General features: G+C 54.3%; 1 protein-coding gene across 1 annotated transcript in view; it reads left to right on the top strand.

Moving 5' to 3' along the window:
• The first annotated feature begins 2636 nt into the window (after nucleotides 1-2636).
• AMOT (angiomotin) overlaps nucleotides 2637-20231 on the top strand; it is a 97444-nt gene continuing 79849 nt past the window's right edge. Inside the window, exons 1-5 of the mRNA XM_044682847.1 lie at nucleotides 2637-2694; nucleotides 4431-4884; nucleotides 6251-6395; nucleotides 8636-8728; nucleotides 12738-12883. Coding sequence (XP_044538782.1) covers nucleotides 4720-4884; nucleotides 6251-6395; nucleotides 8636-8728; nucleotides 12738-12883 — 549 coding nt within the window. The 5' untranslated portion in view covers nucleotides 2637-2694; nucleotides 4431-4719. The remainder of the gene's footprint in view (nucleotides 2695-4430; nucleotides 4885-6250; nucleotides 6396-8635; nucleotides 8729-12737; nucleotides 12884-20231) is intronic.

Below are 20231 nucleotides of genomic sequence, written 5' to 3' on the forward strand. Positions count from 1 at the left end.
TGCGCGGGTATGCCTCGTGTGGCCCTGTGTGCGCCCCTGAGACCTAGGCCCCTCGCTTTCGGGGTGGGGAAGCGGTTGGCTTTGTTCTGACTGGACTCTGACTGTGGGAGAGGGCGGCGGAGGCAGGGGCTGAGAGAGCAGGCAGGGCGTGGTGGGCCAGCGGGGCTGCGCGGAAGGAGGCCAGGCTGGGCTGCCTCGTGGGTGCCTCTGCCAGGAAGCCCACCAATTAGAAGTGGAAATTCGGGCCCTAATCCGCAAATGACAGAGCTGGGGGTAGAGAGGAACCCTTGAGCAAATTGCGGCTAAATCCTTCCAGCAATGGAGGCTCCGAGAAGGTCTGGAGATTAGCTCCAGAGAAAAAAGAATCCTTTTATTTCCCCCTCCTCCTCCTCCTCCTCCTCCTCCCCTCCTCCCCCCCCCCCAACGAAAAGAAAAGAAAAAAGAGGAAGAATCCAAAGGGGAGAACTCTGGAATGGGCCAGACCCTTTAGAGCAGCGCGGGCCACCGAGAGAGTCCCCCCAGGAGAGCGCGAGCGCGAGCGGGAACATAAAGCTCGCACCCGGGAGCCAGATGGGAGTCCGGGCAAGAGCGCCGCCGGAAGAGGTCCGAACCTTTGTCCTCCTTGATTGCGGAGCTCCCTCTCTGCACACTAGGGCTGGCCATTGATTGAATGCTTTGTTAGGCAAAGAAAAGGCGAAAACCTTGGGAGAAAGAAAGATTATTTTTGTTTGCAAAGAAAGCGGCCACCTCCTCTCCGCTGTTGAACTCCTGCCCAGGTCTGAGGTTTCTTTCAGCCATTGTTCGCTGGAATTTCGGAGTGACCTTACAGTTTGTGCAAGCGGGAATGCCCGGCCCTCTCTGATTCACCCCTGAGGGGCTGGGAAAGAAAGGAGCCGCCGCCGCGGCCTGCCTGGGGGGAGGCTAGATTGGGCTCCCAGCCACCTGTGCGCCGGTGCGGAGTGTGCGTGCGAGCCCAGACCTTGTGTGTGTGAGGGGGTGTGTGTGTGGGGGGGCGGCGACAGACGGAGAGAGACTGACGAGACTGACGGCGGCGGCGCACCCTGGGGACCCTCGCCTGCTTAGGACTGGACTCTGGCTGCTGGGGAGCAGTGCCCCGGGATCATGGTCATGTGATGCTATTGTCTGCGCCTGCTTACTTTGCATGGTTAGTGTGGCAATGGGGGGGGGGGGCTGTTCCGCCTGCTCGGGCCTGGGGAGTTTAGCCAGGTGGGCTGCTTTTTTGACCTTGCGCGCGCGCTGGCGGAGGGGAGAGGGGGGAGGGGATTTGGGGTCTCCCTTTGGCCCCAAAGCTGAATTTATGCTGCTCGGCCTTTCTCAGCTGGGTGGCTGCTGGGATCCAGATGGAGTTTGGCAAGGAAGGCCCTTGTTCCTTTTCACAAGAACCTGTAAATGGAGATCTGTGTTATAGTACTCTTCCCTTCTGTTTACAGCCCGGAGAAACTGAGGCGCAGCGGCTTCCTCTCAGTTTGTCCCTGGGGAGAGGCCAGATCAGCCAGACCGTGCCCTGGGGCTTGGGGGGGCTGAGAGTGGGGGCGGGGGCAAAGGCACCAGAAACCCTGCCCAGGTTGTGAGGTGACCCCTCAGGGCCGAGGGAAGCCTGGTTCGGTTATCCTGGGCTCCGGGCCTGAAAGGGAACACCCCCCTTAGGTGGAGTCCCAGGGCTAGAGCGTTCTGCCCTTCCATACAGGCCCACAGCATGAATCTCCCACACCGGGAGGCCCTAGAGTGCCCACCTGAGCCACTGGGTGAGCCTAAGTACCAAAGCTGCCATCTTTGGTAGGAATGTATTGGGTGCGGCTGGCCTGGACTTAGGAACTCTCTGCCCCACCCCCTCCACCCCCTCCGCCTCTAAGCTCCCTGAGGGCAGGGACTCCTCCTTACCTCTCCATGCAGAACCTGCTCCCTAGGCTTGGGGCAAATCCACAAATCCCTCTACCTTTGGGTGTGCCCCCCACCAAGTTAAGTGATTTGCCCCCAAGCCTCCAGAGTTGGGAGGGGCCGGCTAGGAGGAGAGCTGTTCTTAGGAGGTAGCTGCTGATTGGGGGAGATTCCCCAGCCAGCTACCCAGGTGGGGGGAGGAGAAAGGAGCAAAGATGGCAGAACTCTGAAGAGGAAATTAGGCTGGCCACCAAGTACTTGAGTGGGAAAGGGCTCCCAGGCTCGGCCAGGGTAAATGCTAAAGGCTTCGAGTTTTCAGAAAGGAAGGGTACACAGGGCACTGTCGGAACTCTTCACTGTTGGCTTCCAGCTTGCCTGCAATGAGGTGGCTTCTGGGAGGGTTTTGCTTCTTGACTATCTGGGTGATGGTCAAACCGAGGCTTTCTGCTGAAGAAATTTAGCTGCAAATTGAAGTGTGGCGGGCAGGAGTTCTTTGGGAAACAAAGTCTAAAGCGGCTCTCAGGGATCCCCTGCTTCACCCTTGGCCAAGTCTGAGGGGTGGGCTCTAGGGTGGCCCAGACAGGTCACTGGCCTCATTGAGCAAGAGAGAAGTCAACGCTGCCCCACTTCCGCAGTCAGCACTTCAGTGTGCATTTGTGCTCTGCTCCTTAGGAGCCAAGAGAGAGAATCGGAAGGGTATGCTCTTAGACTGCTCCTGAATCCCGGGGCTGGGGAGAAGGAAGAAGAGCTATCATTAAGGCCCCTCCTGAGGAAGCCCGTGGAAACCAAGTATCTGTGAGTTGAGGGGGTGTCCAGGCCTCCAGCTGCCGTCATTCATGCCCTCCCTTGTAGAGTGCATGCCATTGCTGGGAAATAATACTTCTTGGACGCTAGAAACTGCTCTTAATCTGCCTTAGTCCGACCAGTACCTTCTTGGATAGACAAGGCTTTGTGCTGGGCACTGGCCATCCCTAAGGTAAATGCAGAACAGTTTTGCCCTCAAGGACCTTATGTCCTTCTAGTCATGTGGCCCCAAGCCCCACACGAAAGAAGGGACAACGGTTTTGTCGCCGGAACTTGCCCTGTATGCAGATGGCCGTCAGATTGACTGCTCACAGGGCCATAGGGCAAAAGGCCTTGAAGTTAGCAGTAAGAGTAGTCCTGGCCCTGCCATCTACCCACCATGGAACCTTGGACCTGAATCACAGTCTCTCTGGACCTCAGTTTCCCCTTTTGTAAAGTGGGAGACTTGGTCTAGCTGATGATGAAGTACCCTTCCTGCCCTCCGGTGCTGATGGTATCGGACACAGTGCCATGTTTGGCCGTCACTGGTGGTGATCTCACCGATAAGTACCATGGCTGGCATTTAGCAAAGCACTGGGCAGTAGCTGTTCTGTGCTCTTGGTGGGTTGGGCATATCCTTTGGAGTCGCCTTCTGGGTCTGGCCCTTAGGAGACTACTGGGAAGATGTGCAGGTTCTCTTCCCAGGGCCCAGATCCTTAGATGCGCTAGGCCAGGGGTCGGCAACGTATGGCTCTTTCTGCAGGAGCCATAAAGTCCATTTTTTTTCAGGCGCTGTTACAGGAGCGGCACTGTGAGCACTGTACGGCGCTCATGAAATGACATTTTAAAAAATGTGGCATTTATAGCTCTCACGGCCAAAAAGGTTGCCGACCCCTGCCCTAGGCCTTTAATAAATGCTTGGCGAGCTGATGAGGGGCACCTTAGGATGTGACGATGCCCTCTGCGGTTTGATGTCCGTCTGCGGTGTTAAGTTAGACTTAGCTTCAGACCCTTGGGTTGGGAACAACTGTGAAGAGGGTGGGCAATAGAGAGGATTCTTTAGAGGCCCGAGCAGATGGCAGGGCTGAATCACTCATCAGTCAGAACTGAGGCCCAGCAATGGGGAAGGCTGGAGTACAGCCCCGTTGGTGAAAATCCATTCCCACTGCTTCCAGAAAAGAAACCGAAGCCTATACCGGGACAGTAGCCTTTTCTAGACATTGGGCCATTGGCACAGGTGGGGCCTGAGCCTTGGGGAGAAGGGGCTGTGACGGGAAATCGAGAGAGATATTCAGAAATAGTTCAGAGAGATTTGGAGCCTAGAAAGGACTTGGGTTAAAATTCTGCTTCAGATCCTATTAACTCATCCCCCCTCCAAGCCCTGAGCTTTACTTTCCCCATCTGTAAACTGTAGCTGCAGCTGCTGCTACTTGTGCTGTGCCCCTCACAGAGGGGTTATAAGCAGGCGCTTTCTTCTGTATTAACTTGTCCTTGGACAGTGGATTTGATACTAATTCCAACTCGAACCCTGATTCCAAACTCCTTCCTACATGACTGGTGTGTATAGACAGAATGCATGGAGACTTCTGTTTACATCCTGTTCAGAGAACTAGATGTTTTCATTGCACCGATTGGTTGGATTATGACCCTTCTGCCCCCACCCCCATCCTGCCGCCCCACTCCCCTCTCCCCTCCCCTGTCCTCTTTGCTAACGAACTCAAGCCCAATGTGTTTTTCATGCCTTTCAGGCCAATCCAGGACATTTCCCTGCAGTCGAGGACCCCTCACCATCATAGCCCTACGTCCTCTGTGACATCACTGGGGTCCTTGAACCTGTTACAGTCGCCACCAACAGCCAGGCCATCTCCAGGGCAGCAGCAGCAGCAGCACCCCCTGAGCCAAAACCAGGGAGAGCCCAACTCTCTCCTGCCCAGGCCCCAGCACATATTCCTGCCTAGCCAGGGCCACCAGGGGGAATCCTACCGCCAGGGCCAGCCCAATCCAAGCCAGCAGCAACCAGGAGATGCCTACTCTGCCATGCCTCGGGCTCAGCAGCTATCCTCACCTTACCAGCCCATGCCGTCAGACCCCTATGCCATTGTCTTCAGAGCCCAGCAGATGGTGGAGGTGCTCTCTGAGGAAAACCGGTCCCTCCGCCTGGAGCTAGACACCTGCTATGACAAAGTGACAAAGCTGCAGAAGGTAGAGTTCCGACTGGGAAGAGCATGCTAGATGTGAGGGACAGTGCAAAGTGCAAAGCCTTGGAGGTGGGAAACGAAGCATCATTCCTTAGATGTTTCCTCAAGATCTTTTCCCTAAGCTCCAGTTTCAGTATGATTTTTTTAAAGCTGGGAGAGCCTCTTTCCTGCTGCAACCCCTCCCCGCCCCCAACTAGGGGGTCTGGCGAGGAGTGGGAGGATAGCAGGATTTGGATTTTCCAAAGCCGTGTGTCTGGTAACAACTTGGGGCCAGGAGTCTCTATGCATCTGAGGCCCAGTGCTCTTAAGTGGCCCCACCAGTCAGGCCCCCTGGCTCTTGACTTCTCATGGAGGCCAGTGAATGGAGCCGTGCCTTTGCCAACTTCTCCCCCTCTCCCGTTTGGGCACCAAGCAACTCCGGTGGCTCACTGTCCTTGCCTCCCATGTGAGCTATTCAGGGGAGGCTCTGTGGTGTTGTTTACTGCCTATGTCCTTAGGAGACTCCCAGAAGGAGAAGTTGCAGGGCTCTGATTGTTTAACGCCGGATCAGGGTCCTAAAGGCAGACCAACTGGGGCTGGCCCTCAGGTCTTTCGGCAGAGACATAGTAGTGGTCATTCAGTGTGGTTGCCATCTGCATCCTCTCCCATGAAACTCACAGCTTCTGGTTCACCTTCCTGAGTTGGCCAAGCTGGTTAATGGTTGACATCTGTCTTGGGCTGCCAAGATGCCTTGCCTGGAGGAGGAAGCTAGTGCCCTGCTGGGGGTTGGTAGAGGGAGAATTTCGAGGGAGTGTTTGCTCTGCATTTGCTGGCAGGGAGCAGGGCGTCAGCAAAGCAGGGGCCCGTGTCCTCCCCCGGTCCCGTCCTTCCGTGTTCTCCATCTCCTTTGCCGAGGGATGGCCTTGATCTCCATGGGGAGGATGGACGGAGCCAAGTTTAACCTGGGTCCCAAGGGGGAGGAATAGGCATGCCAGGGGAATCAGTGCGGCTCAGCTGAAGGGTCATGGAGAGGTGCATGATGGGCATAGATATGCTTCTATACCCATCACGGGGCCATAGACATAGAGCTGGGGGAGGTGGACTAGAGAGACCATCTAGTCCAGCTCCTTCATTTTGCAGAGGAAGAAGCTGAGGGAGTCTAGAAATGGTCATGACTTGTCTAAGGGCACGTACACAGAGAACAGCAGAGTTAGTTGCAGACCCCAGGCCTGTAACCACAAGGGCCAGTGAGCAACCCTGGTGGGCACGTTAGCTTACTCTCGCTTCCTGAACGTCTTGAGGGACCAAGCTGGAGGCCGACCCACTCTTCTCCCTCCTATGCCCCAAAATGGGACTGCTAAGTCCGTTTCTGGTTTGGGTCCCTTTTTTAGCTGGAGACAGAAATCCAGCGTGTCTCGGAAGCCTATGAAAACCTGGTAAAGACTTCTTCCAAGCGGGAGACCCTGGAGAAGGCCATGAGAAATAAGCTCGAGGGAGAGATCCGGAGACTCCATGACTTCAACCGAGACCTTCGAGGTGAGAGCCCCTGCAGGCTGGCATAGCAGTTGGTCAACAGACTAGCAGACATTTTGGGAAAAGAGCTGAAGAATGGGCCACGGACCGGGTTGACAGTGGCCAATTTTAGGGAATGAAAGACTGAGGGTGACGTCAGGGAAGATCAATAGATTTAGAACTGTCAAGGTTCCTCCCTCTCATTTTATAAAGGAAGGAAACAGGTCCAGAGAGGGGCAGAGATTTACCTAAAAGTCACACTTTTAGGACCAAGCTAGAACTTGAATCTGAGGCTCATGACTCTTAAGTCCAGAATTCTTTCTTCTGCCCCTCGTTTTCTTTCCAACTGGACAGTGACCTGCCCAGATAGCCAGGCCTAGAGTAAGGGAGCTCAGAAATGAACTAGAAGAGTTGGGAGGCCCCAAGGGGAACAGCCCTCTGCCAAGCACTTCCTGGCTGGGGCCCCTGCTCCCAGTGGGAGTGAGAGACAGAGACAGACAGACAGACAGACATGGCAAGGAATGGGGCAGGCCCTCTGAGGGACTTCCTTCCTTGTCACCCAACCTTCCTGACAAGCATAGGCAGCCCTTCCCTTGGACAACCCGTGGTTCCTGATGGGTCTTCTTGGTCTCTTGAGTGAAAGAATGGGTGATTTGACATTACCACAAAGCTGGGGAATGGTCTTGGAAGTGCCTGCTTTGAAGTAACCAAGGTGCCCACCTTAGGAATTGGTATACCTCTGGGCTGCCGCTCTCCCTGGCCTATCCCAGTGTGCCCCCTTGCCCAGCAGGATTGACAGGAAGGGCTGGGTAACTCTAGTAGGTCCTCGCTGCTTTCTCCTCTAACTTAGTCTACAGGCCAGGAGCAGGAAGCAAGGGGGATCAGGGTTCCTTGGAGTCCTATCTTCTTGAAAACTGAATCCCTTAGGCGAGGGTGGGTTGGAGGATCCTGGGAGTAGTTATTTGAGCCACAGAAAAAGAACCCGTAGGGAAGCTCCACCCACCATTCCCGGACATCAAAGGACTACCTTAGAGAAGAAGGCTGGGCTTACGGCCCTTCTGCTTGACCCCAGTAGGCCCAACTAGAAGCAATGGAGAAAGGTTGCAAAGCAGCATATTTAGGGCTACGTGATTGAAATTGTCCTGAGGTGCTAGGGTGGCCAGGTCCCCACTGGGCAGCTGTGCAAGAGAAGGGGCAGCTTCCGAGGCCATAGGCTAGATAGGACTGTACAGAACCTCCAACCTTTGACCAAGGCCCAGGGAACTTCCATGTCTCCTCTGAGGTCACACAGCTCCAATCCCTTCCAACACCGAAGCTGAGCACTTCTGTCCTTGGTTTCCTCTCAAGCTCATTTACTTCTCTGTAAAATGGGGAGAGGCAGGATTAGACCAAATGATCTCTCAGCCTTTTTCATAAAATCCCAGGGCCAGAGCTGAAAGAGATCTTAGAGACTATCAAGTCCAACCTCTCTCATTTTATAGAGAAGGAAACTGAGGCTGGAAAAGCCAAATGACTTGTTCAAGGTCACACTTAGTCAGTAGACACTTAGGAAATACCTACTGTGTGTCAGGCACGGAGTGCCACTTATACGGTAAGTGGCAAAGTTGTCGTTAGGACCTGGGTCTTCTGACACCAAGCCCTGCTCTCTCCCCATGGCACTCCTCTGCCACAATCACAGGGAGGCCCCGTTATGACTGCAGCCCTCAGACAGTGCCCCTAAGGAGCGGTCATCCGGCCTCCTAGAGCCGCCCACCCATGTAGGTGAACCCACTTAGGGGCCTGCGTCCCCAGGCAGCCCAGACCACGTTTGGCAGTTCTCATGGTCAGCAAGTTTTTCCTTCCATGGAGACTGAATTTGGCTCCCCACATCTTCCCCCTGCTGTGGCTGGTTCTGCCCCCTGGGGCCAAGCTGAACAAGCTGCTGCCAGTTCCAACATTCCAAAGGTTCTGGGCTGCCCTGGGGATGAGCTTCCTGAGGCCCCTCCTCCTAGGTCATGGAAGCCGGGGACCCAACTGGTGCTTGATTGTTTTCACAACTTGGGGGGAGGAGGAGGCATCATGTGTCTTTCCCTCTCCCTCCCTGGTGGGCCAACTTCCTTCAGGGGTTCAGGTTTGGGGTCATATGTTTCTAGTCCCCTATTCCCGGGTTTGGCAAGAAGGAACGAGCTTATCTCAGGCAGGGTCGGTGTCGAAGGGGCAAGAAGCATATGTGGTGGGAAGCTTGTGCGAAGGTCTCTCCTGAGTGACCCTCTTCAATCCCACAGAGAGAATGGAGACAGCCAACAAGCAGCTTGCTGAGAAGGAGCATGAGGGGTCAGAGGACACCAGGAAGACCATCTCCCAGCTCTTTGCACAAAGTGAGTGGGTGGGCGACAGGCGGGTGGGACCTGGCGCCTGGATGGAGTTTCCCCCGATGCAGCCGGAAAGCAGACTGGCCCGGCCACCTTGCTGGGGCCAACTGTCAGGAGAGTAGAGAGCTAGGATGGGAATTGGGGAGAAGGGGAAGGGCGGGCCGGGCGGAGGGCAGCCTTTTCAGACAAAGCTTCTTCTCTTGGCTATCTTCTAGCTTCTGCCCCCTCTCCCCACGCTGGGCCTGTCGAAGTGGAAGTCCCCGAGCAGGGCTCCTTCGGGAGTAAGGGCCGTGAGCCGTGACTGGATGATGGCAGGACATTACCCTGCTGAGGCCTGAGCTGGGCTGTGGTTGGGGAGGGAGGAGCTGGGCCTGCCTTCTAATAGCCTTTCATTGTCTCTGAAATGCCCTTTGGTTGGTAACAGGGAATTCACCTTCCTCTCTGTGAGTCCGTAATGGGCCCCACCCAGCCACACAAGGCTTAATTCCTTCCAATTGCCTTAATCACATGGGGAGGAGGGGAAAGGTGCCCAGAGAAGCCTGTGTCCCTTCTCTGCTGATGCTGCCCTAGTGAGCCGCCACATGGGCCTTGAGCAGTGGAAACAGCCTTGAAAACCACCTCAGTGAGCCTTGCTTTCTGGGCCTTGGGTCTGGCAGCCCTGGGATTCTGCTCCCAGGGTTGGACTCTGGTCTCAAAGCTGGGCTCCCCCCTTCCCCCCACAGCCACCTCTTCCCCAAGTGGCCTGTTCCTTTGTCAGTAATCTTTCTGAAAGGAATGCAGTTTTTCTGGTGTCATCAGGGGCCAGAGCTTGCTTTCGCTCTCTCCTGGCTCAGGCTCCAAGCTGGCTCCCCGAGGGAGAGAGCATTGGAAGACAAAAGTCTCTCCTCCAGCAGGGATGAGTGGATGTCCCAGGTTTGTGGAGCCTTGCTTTGTTGGCTAGGGAAGGGGCTTGGAGCAAAGGGCATGGGGGCCCTTTGATAGCCTGCCTAGATATGTCTCCAGGGGTGAAAAACATATTTCCTGGTAAGGTGTGTTCGGCGCCTTTACAGATGGGATCCACGGAGGCCACAGCATGACAAGTTTGTGTCTCTCGGGCTCCATGCTCGTGGGATGGAAGAGAAGAGGCACTGTGCCCAACAAGCCCCTTGGAGCTTAGCTTGACTCTGTCCGTTGGCAGGGGGGAGGTTGTACCCTGAAGTTCTGTCCCCGCTCTGGGTTGGGGAGGTTTCATGGGGTAGGAATTGTGAAACATGGAGAAGAGAATCTGTCAATCATGGGGAGAGAGGCCTCCAGGGACAGCAAGAGACGACTGACTTTGGAGTCAGAAGACCTGGGTTCCGAACCTACCTCTGCAGCTTCCTATTTAGGACCTTAGACAGGTCACTTACTCTCTGGCCTCAGTTTCCTTTGCCATGTTTCTATGCCCGAGTACACGGTCAATCTTTGTGAATGTACCACGTGCTGCTGAAAAGGTGGTGTATTCCTTTTTGTCCCCATTTATTTTCCTCCACATATCTATTAACTAATTTTTCTAGGGTTTCATTCACCCCGAATGAGAGACATTTAAGGTCTCTTCTACTTCTGTGAGGTGAACCTTTGTTTTAAGGCGAGGGAGGCTGAGGGGCGGAGAGGGGGAACGCCTGGCTATGGAGAGCCTATGTTGCCCCTGGCCCTGCACAAGCTAGGAGAGAAGTGAAAGTACTGACTCTTGGCCCCGTGTTCCTTCCATCAACTCCCAACTAAAACCGGAATGAAACGAAATGTGGGGCTGCCTCCAACAAGGGCCTTGTCTCGTGACGGCTCATCCTAGAATGGAGCCTACGTTTCTCTTTCTCCCTTTTAAGTGGAGAGTCAGAGCATGAGTTTAGCTGGTTTGGACTGAGCTGGGTGCTCAAGAGTAGGGAGGGCATGGTCAGACCAACCCTGGAATAAAGGAAACGAATGAGAGGCCAGGAGAGGACCCCTTTCCAGACGCTGGGTATTCTCCTCTGGAAAAACACCGGAAGCTGGTTTCTCTCCCTGAACAGGGCCCTAAGGAAGGAAAAGGGCAAAGCTCTACTCCCCCTCCTTCTGGCCCCGGGTCAGAAGTAGCTGAGGAGAGGAGAGACAGGCCATCTAGATGGGGCGTTCCTGGGTGGCCCTCCCTTTCTGCCCAGGGTGCCTCAGGCTGGCATTTTGGACTTTCAGAGAGGACAGGACAAGACGGTGACACTCATTGCGCCCTCACAGGATGCTGAGCACCCAAGTAAAGGGCACTCCTTGCCAGCCTGAACTTGATAGGGAGCTTGAATCCAAAGAGCTGAGCTCAGTCCTCAACTTAGATAACTGCTCGCTTCCCACCTGTTCACACCAGGTTTTTATTAACCTGCTTGGAAAAGGTCTTAGGGCTCTAATAGCTCGTGCCTCCAAAAGAATTTTCCACCCTGGACAGGGCTTGCTCAGAGAGAGAGAACACTTGACCCACAAATGAGCTCATAAAACAGACTTGTAAATGATCATCAAGCCACCTACCTAACATGGTCACTTAAAGATAGGGCCAAGGTGCTAAATTGGGAGATAAGCTGGCAAAGACTCCAACTGCTGTCGTTGGCCCCTGGGACAGGCAGGCAAACAGGCAGGCAGGCTCTGGAGGGATTCGTGTGCGAGGGTGGACTTGGGAGGGGTGTCGATTTGGTTTTTTAGTCTTAGTTTTTCATCGATTTTTCTAGAAGTGATTTTGAACAGCAGTTTGAGCGTTAAAATTTGTGTTGCGACCGTTTTCGACAGGATCCCAGTGACTTTGTCGTCACGTCCATTAAGGCCCCAACAGGAACCTCTAGTCATTCCTTTGGATCTTCTCGGAGATCCTGTTTGCAAGATGGATCTTAAAATTCCAGTTTCTCCTTTGCTCCCTTGGTCAGGTCTGGGGGCACCCTACTGTGCCACCCTGTTGCTCTTATCCTCTGCTCTGCCCTTACAGTTTAGGGAATAAAGAGTGGAAGGTAGTTGAGCACCAGGTCTTTGAGTACCTGCTGTCTGGGTGTTCCCACATGGGTTTAAATGGGAACCCCAAAGTCCTAGCACCCTCTTTCGAGCCCCACACCCTCTCAGCCCATTGGGAGCTGACACTTAAGAGCCAAAGGCACAGAAAATGAGAGAAGGCATTGGGCAATGAGCAGGAAATATTTGTTGGTCTGGTTTTTCATCCCAGCTCTCCCTGGGGCTTCTCTCATGTGTTGGGGGACTGGAGAGGGGAGAAGTTATAATGGCTCCCTCTAGCCTTGCTCTGGGGGCCTCCTCTCTTCCCCCAGTGTCCCACTAGGGGAAGAACTAACCAGGCGGCAGGGGGTACCTTCTGATTCTGCCGCCAGGCCTCTGAAAGATGAATGAGTTCCCAAGAGTGAGACAGATGCAGAAATTGGCAGGGTGGAGAGAAGGGACGAACAGTCAGGCCCAGCAACATCTGGTCTCCAGGGAAAACCTAATTTCAGCTTTGCTCACAGCTCAGAAGTAATGTTCCAGTTGAAAGGGTGGGATTAGGGGTGCAAGTGCTTTTTATTGGGTATCATATTTACTGGCCTATGATATGTAAGAGCTTAGTGAGGTGCAGGGACCCGAAGCCTCCTTCTCTACCTCCCAGTGCTCTGCCTCCAACCTTCCTCTCTGGCTTTCGCCTTCTTATGGCACATTCAGAGCCATCAGTGGAGCAGCAGTGCATATTTCTATAGGGCTTTATGGTTCTCAGAGTGCCTGATCTCAGTTGAGGCCTCATGACCCCATGGAGTTGGCAGACCTCAGTCGCCTCTTCCTGAGGAGGAGACCCAGACCCAAAGAGAGAAGTGTCCTGGCTGGGGCCCCACAGGTAGGCCCAGAGCTCTGTTCCAGGCAACTCTCTCCAGTTTGGTACCATGTGGCATCCTCATAGAAACAATGGTAATAAGAGCTAGTTGTGCCAGTTTGGTGAGGCAAGGAGTTGGGTCTGGCCCAGGATGGTGGCGGCGGCAGCAGTGGTAGTGACTCTTTCTTGTTCTGCCAGATAAAGAGAGCCAGCGGGAGAAGGAGAAGCTGGAGATGGAGTTGACAGCAGTGCGCTCCACCAATGAGGACCAGCGGCGCCATATTGAAATCCGGGACCAGGCCCTGAACAATGCCCAAGCCAAGGTGGTAAAGCTGGAGGATGAGGTACGGTCTGGTCCTGGGGGGGCGGGGCAGGAGGAGATAGGGAGCTCTGTCACCCATATCTGTGGTTCCTGGGGCTTAGCCACCTCCCAGAAGGATGGTACCATTAGGTGTGCGCCTTCTAAGGGATATCAGAGTACACGTGGACCCGGCCCTTTGGCCGAGGATACGAGATGTACATGCACAGAGTATCTCGAAAAGGACCCAAAGTGTCCTGTGGCCACCCTATACTCATCCTGGCTTAGGTAGATTAATAAGGCTCATGTCAGACAGACACTTACTCTGAGCCAAGCACTGGGTTCAGGGCTGGATGTACAAATACAGAAAAGTAGGATAGTCCCATGGTCTGATGGGCAAAGATGAACCAGAAAGGGGAACAGAACAGGAAGTGAGGGGAAGACAAAGCAAAAGGCCACCTATCAGAGCCAGGAGACTCTAGGGAAGACCGCGTGTTGCTTGTGGGGAAAAGGTAGAGGTGATGGGTGGAGTAGAGAAGGCATGATGTCGAGTGAGTCTGGAAGTGTCCGGGAAGGGGGCAGGGCCAAGACCCTTGAAAGGTAAGGTAAAAGGTCAGAGCGGTCCTTGTGTGCCCATGCCTACTGGGTTAGGTTGTCCATCCCTCTGGTGGCTTGGTTTGAGCCTGCTGGTTAGGGTTAGGAGGGGAAAAGCGGCGAATTCCTAGTACAAGAAAGCTCCCAAGGCTGATTCTTGCAAGTGGCCTCATTCTCTTGGCCACAAGGCAAGAATGTCATGGCGGAGAGGAAAGATGGTGCCTCGTCATTTCGGTTGGGGAAGGAGGCAAGGTCTGCTGCTGGCAGCCACTCCAATAGCTCTGGGACCTGAGCTGATGAAGGACCTGGACAGATGATAGGGTTGGAGGTGGGGTTGATTGGTGGGAGGGAAAAGAGAAAGAGAAGGGATTTCAGCCTGCCCAAAGGCATGTCCCAAGCCTGGGGAGAGTCCCCGGGAGGAAGGGCAAGCCTGAGAAGTATAGACCACAATTGTGGCCTGAGAGCTGGGGTGATCCATTGGTACTTACACCCTGAGTGAGCGGGGGAGAGCAGAGGTTGGGCAAGCGAGGGGCTAGGGCAAGTGCTACCGGAGCAGAAAGGCTAGCAGAGGTACTCCATCAAGTCAAAAGCTTGGTTGGTTTGCCGCAGCCTCCAAGGGCATAGGCAAGACTGTGCTCATGGAAAGAGCCCGATCCTAGGAGGTGAGCATCTGCATTCCCACTGATTTGGCTTCAGCAAAAGAGTTCCGTGAAATCATTTCTTTGTTCCCGGCTTCAGCCTGGCCAGGGCTGCAGCATGGTTACGGTTTCTGAGGGCCTTCCCAGGAGGTGGCCAAGTTCTCAGAGCGATCACTTGAATAAGGGGGCCTCAAGATGTCAAGGTGATGGACTTAAATTGTCAGAGCCGGGAGGGACCCTAGAGCGTTCCACCAAATGAGGAGGAAATGGAGGCCCAGAGAGGGGAGGGGACCTTTCCAAGGTTCTACAGAGAGGGGGAGCAAATCCAGGCTTAAACCTGAAGTCTCCTGGCTCCCTTCCCAGGACCCCTTCCACTCAGCCTGGCTGAATGATGCTAGCCAGGGACTACCAGCTGTATGTTGTCCAGAAGTTCCAAGTTTCTGTTGTAAAAGGGGGTGGAGTTCTGAAGGCCAGCTTTTGGCTGGAAGAGTCGGCCCAGGGCCCGAGGGGGTTGTGTGTGTGTGTGTGTGTGTGTGTGTGTGTGTGTGTGTTACATCCTGTCTTTGCTTTACTTCCTACTCAGCAAAATCTCAGAGGCCCCATAATTTCTTCCAGATTCTCAGGCCTGATCACCGCTAGTCTATATACAGCCTTGAAACCACAGCTTAGGAAAATTCAACTGGCTTTCCTCTCCCAGTACCCCCCCACACACACACACACACACACTCCATTTCCCAGCCCCTCCAGCAGCAGATGAGACCTGGATGGTAGCTCCCTCGTATGGTATTAGGGAAGCAGCCACGGCTGGCTACCCCTAATTCTGAGTTTGGAGAGACTGCTGTTCTTCTCCACAGACCCCTGCTTGGGGACGCTTTCCTTTGGCCTGAGGAATCCATGCTTCCCAGGGGAAACAAAGGCCTTGGATCTCGCAGAGTCCTTGCTGCCCTTGAGAGCCCTGGCCTTCTGGAGCTGCTGGCTGCTGGGCCTGTCACGGTACTGCTCTGGCCTCTGCCCGCTTGGGCAGAGTGACTTTGCAGAGCCCTAGAAGTTCCCTCTACCTCACAAGCCCTCAGCAGGCTGACAGCGATCCAGCCTGGGGGTTTGGGAATGGTGCAAACCACTTAACGGGGAGGGGATGAGGAGCTAAGTTTGCTGTGCAGGCCCAGCCTGACGGTGGAGAGTTTGGGACAAATCGCAGGCCAAGGACTCTGCATTTTCCCCTCTAGGCAATGGGGAGCTTGTATAAGTGGAGGCTGTACCACTGACCTAGGAAGCCTTCCACAGCTGTGCCCAGGACAGATTAGAGTGGGATGAGGGGGAGCGGTGAGACCTTTTGGGGAAGAGTAGGGGTGGGAGGTGGAAGACCAGAAAACCAGTAAAGAAGCATCCAGACAGGGCAGAGAGTCAGGAGAGAGAAAATGTCACAGTAGCCTGGTGGGGCCAGGGGAAGCGTGCTCGGCAGTGCCCTAGGCTGCAGAAACCCCTCGGGAGGAAGAGGAGCACTGAGGTAAGAGCATAAGGCTAAGCAGTGAGGAGGTGGAAGGAGGGGCAGGCAGCAAGTGGAGACTCCTCTTGTGAGGAGCTAGATGGATGCACAGTGGAGGAGAAGCAAGGCCAGCAAAAGACTCCTGTTGCCATGTTTGCAGGGTGGTGAGCCCTGAGCAGGTTGGTTGGTAGGCATGAGAAGCAGGAGCCAGTGAAGATGAGAGAAAGGGGGAATGGTGGGTAGAACAGGTTCCTGGAAGGGATGGCATCGAGGGCCCAAGGAGAGGGGTTAGCTCGGCCAAGAGCAGAGGGACAAGAGAGGGGAGAACGGGAGTGGGGCCGACTCAGAGGGTGACTTCAGTCTTCTCAATTGAGATCAAATGTGCTGCACACATAGAATTCCCTGCAAACCGGAAAGCAGTATAGCAATGCCAGCTCTTATTATTACCATCAGCAGAGTAGGGGCAGGGGCATCTGAGATGGGGACGGGAGCAGTTGTAGGCTGAGTCAAAATGAGAAGGTTTCAAGCAGATGATGGACGTAGCATTTTCGCTCCACGTGCCTACCTTTATTATGCCTCAATGAAGCAGTGATCTTGTAGGATTTCATGGAGAAACTGAGGCACCAAAAGATTGGCTTTCTTCAACTGACCTTCTACTCCAAGTCTTTTGTGAGTCTGGCCTGCTGGGGCCCAAAGTCACATAGGGAAATATTGCTAACGAAATTCCATTTAGTTCACTTCAGTAAACATTTCTCAAACACCTGCTTACGTTCCGGGCAGTGCGCCAGGCTCGAGAACTAAAAAGACAAAAGTGAGGCAGTCCCCACCCCAAGAGAGCTTCCATTCGGCTTGGTTTGTTTCATTGGGATGGGCCAGGTGTCTGCTCCCTCCTTTTCCAATGCCTCTTCTTGGCACCCAAGGGCCCTGGGCTCTTAGGGACTGCGCCGGTGTGGTATGAGCTCTATCCGGTGAGTCCTTACGGTCCGGCGAGCAACTCTGAGCCCGTCCACTCAGGTGAATGTGTCTACGTGTGAGGGGAGTCATCAGCATTAGGGGAAGGGAGTACCCTTACCAGGGAAATCACAGGTTCTCGCGGGAACGAGTCAAGGGCTAGACGAGGCCACTGCCACATGGATAGGAGTATAGGACTGTAGGGTCCGGCCCAACGATCAGTTTGATTTTCCAACTTCTTTGCCTCTTTTTTTGGTGGTGGTGGGAGGTTAAACCAGCAGGGGCACTGAGGAGCCTTTCTCCCTTAAAAGCTCAGCCTCGGTCTGCTCTCTAAAGCTAGTTCTTTTTCCCTCATCCCACCAGGCTCCTCAGTCTCTGTGTTCCAGGCAAAAGCCTGGCACAAAGCCCTCAAAGGGGATGGTACTAGGGGCTGACACAGCCCTTTTGGGCTAGCAGAGCCCTTCCAGAATCGTTCTGTTGCCTCTGAATGAGTCCAGTCCAGAGACTGTTGCCAGCCCTCCTCTGTGGATGCTTGCCCGGGGAGGAGGTGGCATAGTACTGTGGCTGAGACACTTGGGGATTTTATCTGGGAGTCCTTGTCAGCCAGGCCTTGCCACTAGTGAGGAGTTTGTACCACGGGGAGCTGGTGACTTCCGAGACTCAGCTTTGTCTTTTGGGCCATGGCGGTACAAATGAAGCGGCGGGGTAGGGGCTCGCTCGGGCCCGGCTTCAAGAAACGTTGTCTTCTGCAGCGGCCATGGCATTCTCCCATCCAAGTAGCCCCCCAGCACCAGCCCCTCGAATCCCCTCCCAGCCCCCAGCCGACCTCGCAGCAGAGTTTCAACAGATGCCTGGCATCTCTGCCCACAAGGCTCAGGCTGCCCAGGCTTCTGGCCGGCTGCTGTCAAGAGGATCCAGAGCCCGGCCGATGCTTGGGTAATTGTCGCCGGGATGGTGGGAAAAAAGGCCTTGGCAGGATTGAAGAGGGAGATGCTGCGGGTGGGCCTTTTGACTGTGTGTGGAGTTCAACAGGAAAGGACAGAGCTGACTGTGGGAGGGCTGGCAGAGAGTGCCAGCTCTCCCCATTAGCCAGATTCAGGCTGGCATGATAGCCAGGGAGAATAGGGGCAGAGGGAGCTGCTTTAACCTTTTCTGAGCTGGTGCCTTTTTGGCCGTTGGGGTGGCAGGCAGAAGGGGATTGAGTTGAGGTGACTCGAATTCTCGCTCGACTCTTCGGGGATTGATTCGGTTGTTCCTTTTCTCATTGGCCCAACCCAGAGGGGCTCCCCTGCCCTCCTTCGCCTCCTGGCTGCTCCTTGTTCCACCCTCTCCCTTTTAGGTGTGTAGTTTGGCGGGTGCGGGATTTCCATGAGGGCAGGTGATTTCTGCCCGAGCTAATTTCCTCCTTTCCTCTGCTAGGAAGCGAGTGGAGTTTTCAAACCCTGCTTCTGATCCTCAGTGGCGCTGTCACACAGTCAGGGCCTCTGTTTTCCTCCCTAAGGTGCAGGGCCTGGACTGGTTCCTCTCTGAGGTTTCCCACCACTCAGACATGACGTGAACCTAAGTCCGTTGGCTGAGCTGGGCTCCATTTCTGTCCTCTGGAAAATGAAGAGAGGTGCTTAAGATCAAGTCCTATAGAGATCAATGAAAAGAGCTGGGGCTGCTTAGTCTGCTGAAGAAAGGACTTGGGGAAGAATGGAATAGTTGTCTGCAGGACTTAATGAGTTCTCATGTGGAAGAGAGCTCAGCCTTGCCTGGCTTGGCCCTAGAGAGGGCAGAGCTGGGAGCGCCGAGGGGGGGTGGGGGTGGGGAGGGGAGAGACGACAGGCTTTGCTTGATGTTGACTCCAAATAGAAGTTAGCCAATGTTTCTTCTTCCCAAATGGAAGACTCTCTCCGGAAGGTTTTCCCTCAATAGTCCTCCTTAAGCCAGATGCCCCTCTTTTCTCATATGCCGGAGCAGGGATCCGCAGTCAGCTGGGCGCTGGGTCGTACTGACTGCCCTCTCAAGGCTCTCTCAGCCCTGCTAGCCTGGGCTTCTTTCTTGGTGTGCTCTTTGGACCCTCCCAACCATAAGGGTCTATGAGAGATCTTGGAAGAGGTTCTAGGTATAGATAGCTCTAGGTCCAATGACTAACTCAGATAACTTCCAAGAATCCAAGAGCTTTCCAAGTTGAGATAAAGGATGCAGCGAGTTTACAGGGCTTTTGAGTTTGGTTTGACTATCTGGGTTCACTCTGTGGCCACTCGTGAGCCAAAGCAGTCAACCAATTGCAGGTGAGCGAGTGCCTAAGTTATCTCGACCTTCGGATTTCTCATTCCTGCCTCTGATGCTATCAGCTTTGGGAAACCTGTGGAAAATCCCTAGCTTGAGGGCTGCCCCTGGACTCCTCCCTGCTGCCTAGGAGCTCTTGGGTCCTTGGGTGGCCAGTTCCTCAAGGTGGTTGCTCCTCTACTCTAGATTTCTTTCAGGCCACACCAGGACAGGGCAGGACAGTGTCCTGGCAGTAGGCTCAGGTGCTCCACTAAATGCCAGGATAGTGTTCCCGGGATTATTTAGGCAGAGCTCTTTTTTTGGATCCGGGGGGCTAAATCAAACCCAGCTGAGGTTGCAGAAGGCTCCTGAGAGGCTGCATTCCCCAGGGCACTGAAGAAGGCTCCTGTGGGGGCAGCCGAGAAATGGTTCTTGGGCATGCAGTTGGGGTGGCCATGGGCGGCCAAGAGAAGGGGGAAGATGTAGCCTAGCGGCAAATGGTCCCAGAAGGACCAGAGTGGAGTCTGTTACCAGACACCACCTCCGAGTATTCTCGTCACAACAGGATATGTTTGTTGCCTTTAGATCGTGGCCCTAGTGTTTGTCTAGGTAGAAGTCCCGCTTGTCTCCAGACTGGACCAGTGTTGGGTAATGGGTTTTCCTCCATATCGAGTCACTAAACCCTCATCATGGCCTTGAGAAGGAGGCCAGGCAGGTAGGCATGGGCCCTATTTGGTGAACTTGGAAACCACAACACAGAAGTGGGGTGCGACACCCTAAAGGGAATAGCTGATTGTGCTGAACGTTCTAGAGAGCTGCACGTGGGCCCTGTAGCCTGGGAGAATTTTGTCTGATTTTGTTGCCACTTTTAAATTAGGGAGATGATGGAGAAGAAGTGACAAGATGAAGCAAAACTTTTCCAGGCTACTTCTCCTTTGCGTGAGGAAACTGCAACCTGAGTAGGAATTGCAGAGAGGTTACTCCCATTTGGCAGAGGGGGAAACTGAGGCTCAGGCACTTACCCACAGACACACAGCTAGGTTAGCAAGGATCCAAGGTGGAATTTGAACGGAGGCTGTTTCCACCAGCATGGGGAGTGGGATCTTAGGGTCTAAATCAGCAGCTCCAGGTGTGCTTTCCCCCTCAAAATATCCATATTCCAATGGAATTAGCTTCCTTTCTATTTTTATTGTCACCATTTAAAAACATGATTCTAAGCAGGGTCCATAGGTTTTCCCAGGCTGCTTGCCAAAGGGAGCCATGGCACCAAAGACCTCTGGCCTAAAGCTAGAAGGGGCCTTAGAGACTCGCTGGCCCAGCCCCTCATTCTGCACAAAGCTCAATCAAGTGAGGGCCAAACCAGAGAAAGAACTTCCTCCAAGTTATGTGGGAAGCAAGGAGCAGGCCCTTCGCACTTCCCACAGATGAGAGAACAGACCCAGAAGGTCAGTTATGAAGTTTCTTTATCCCCT

The sequence above is a fragment of the Gracilinanus agilis genome, chromosome X, assembly GCF_016433145.1.
Source record: "Gracilinanus agilis isolate LMUSP501 chromosome X, AgileGrace, whole genome shotgun sequence".
Taxonomy (NCBI): Eukaryota; Metazoa; Chordata; class Mammalia; order Didelphimorphia; family Didelphidae; genus Gracilinanus; species Gracilinanus agilis.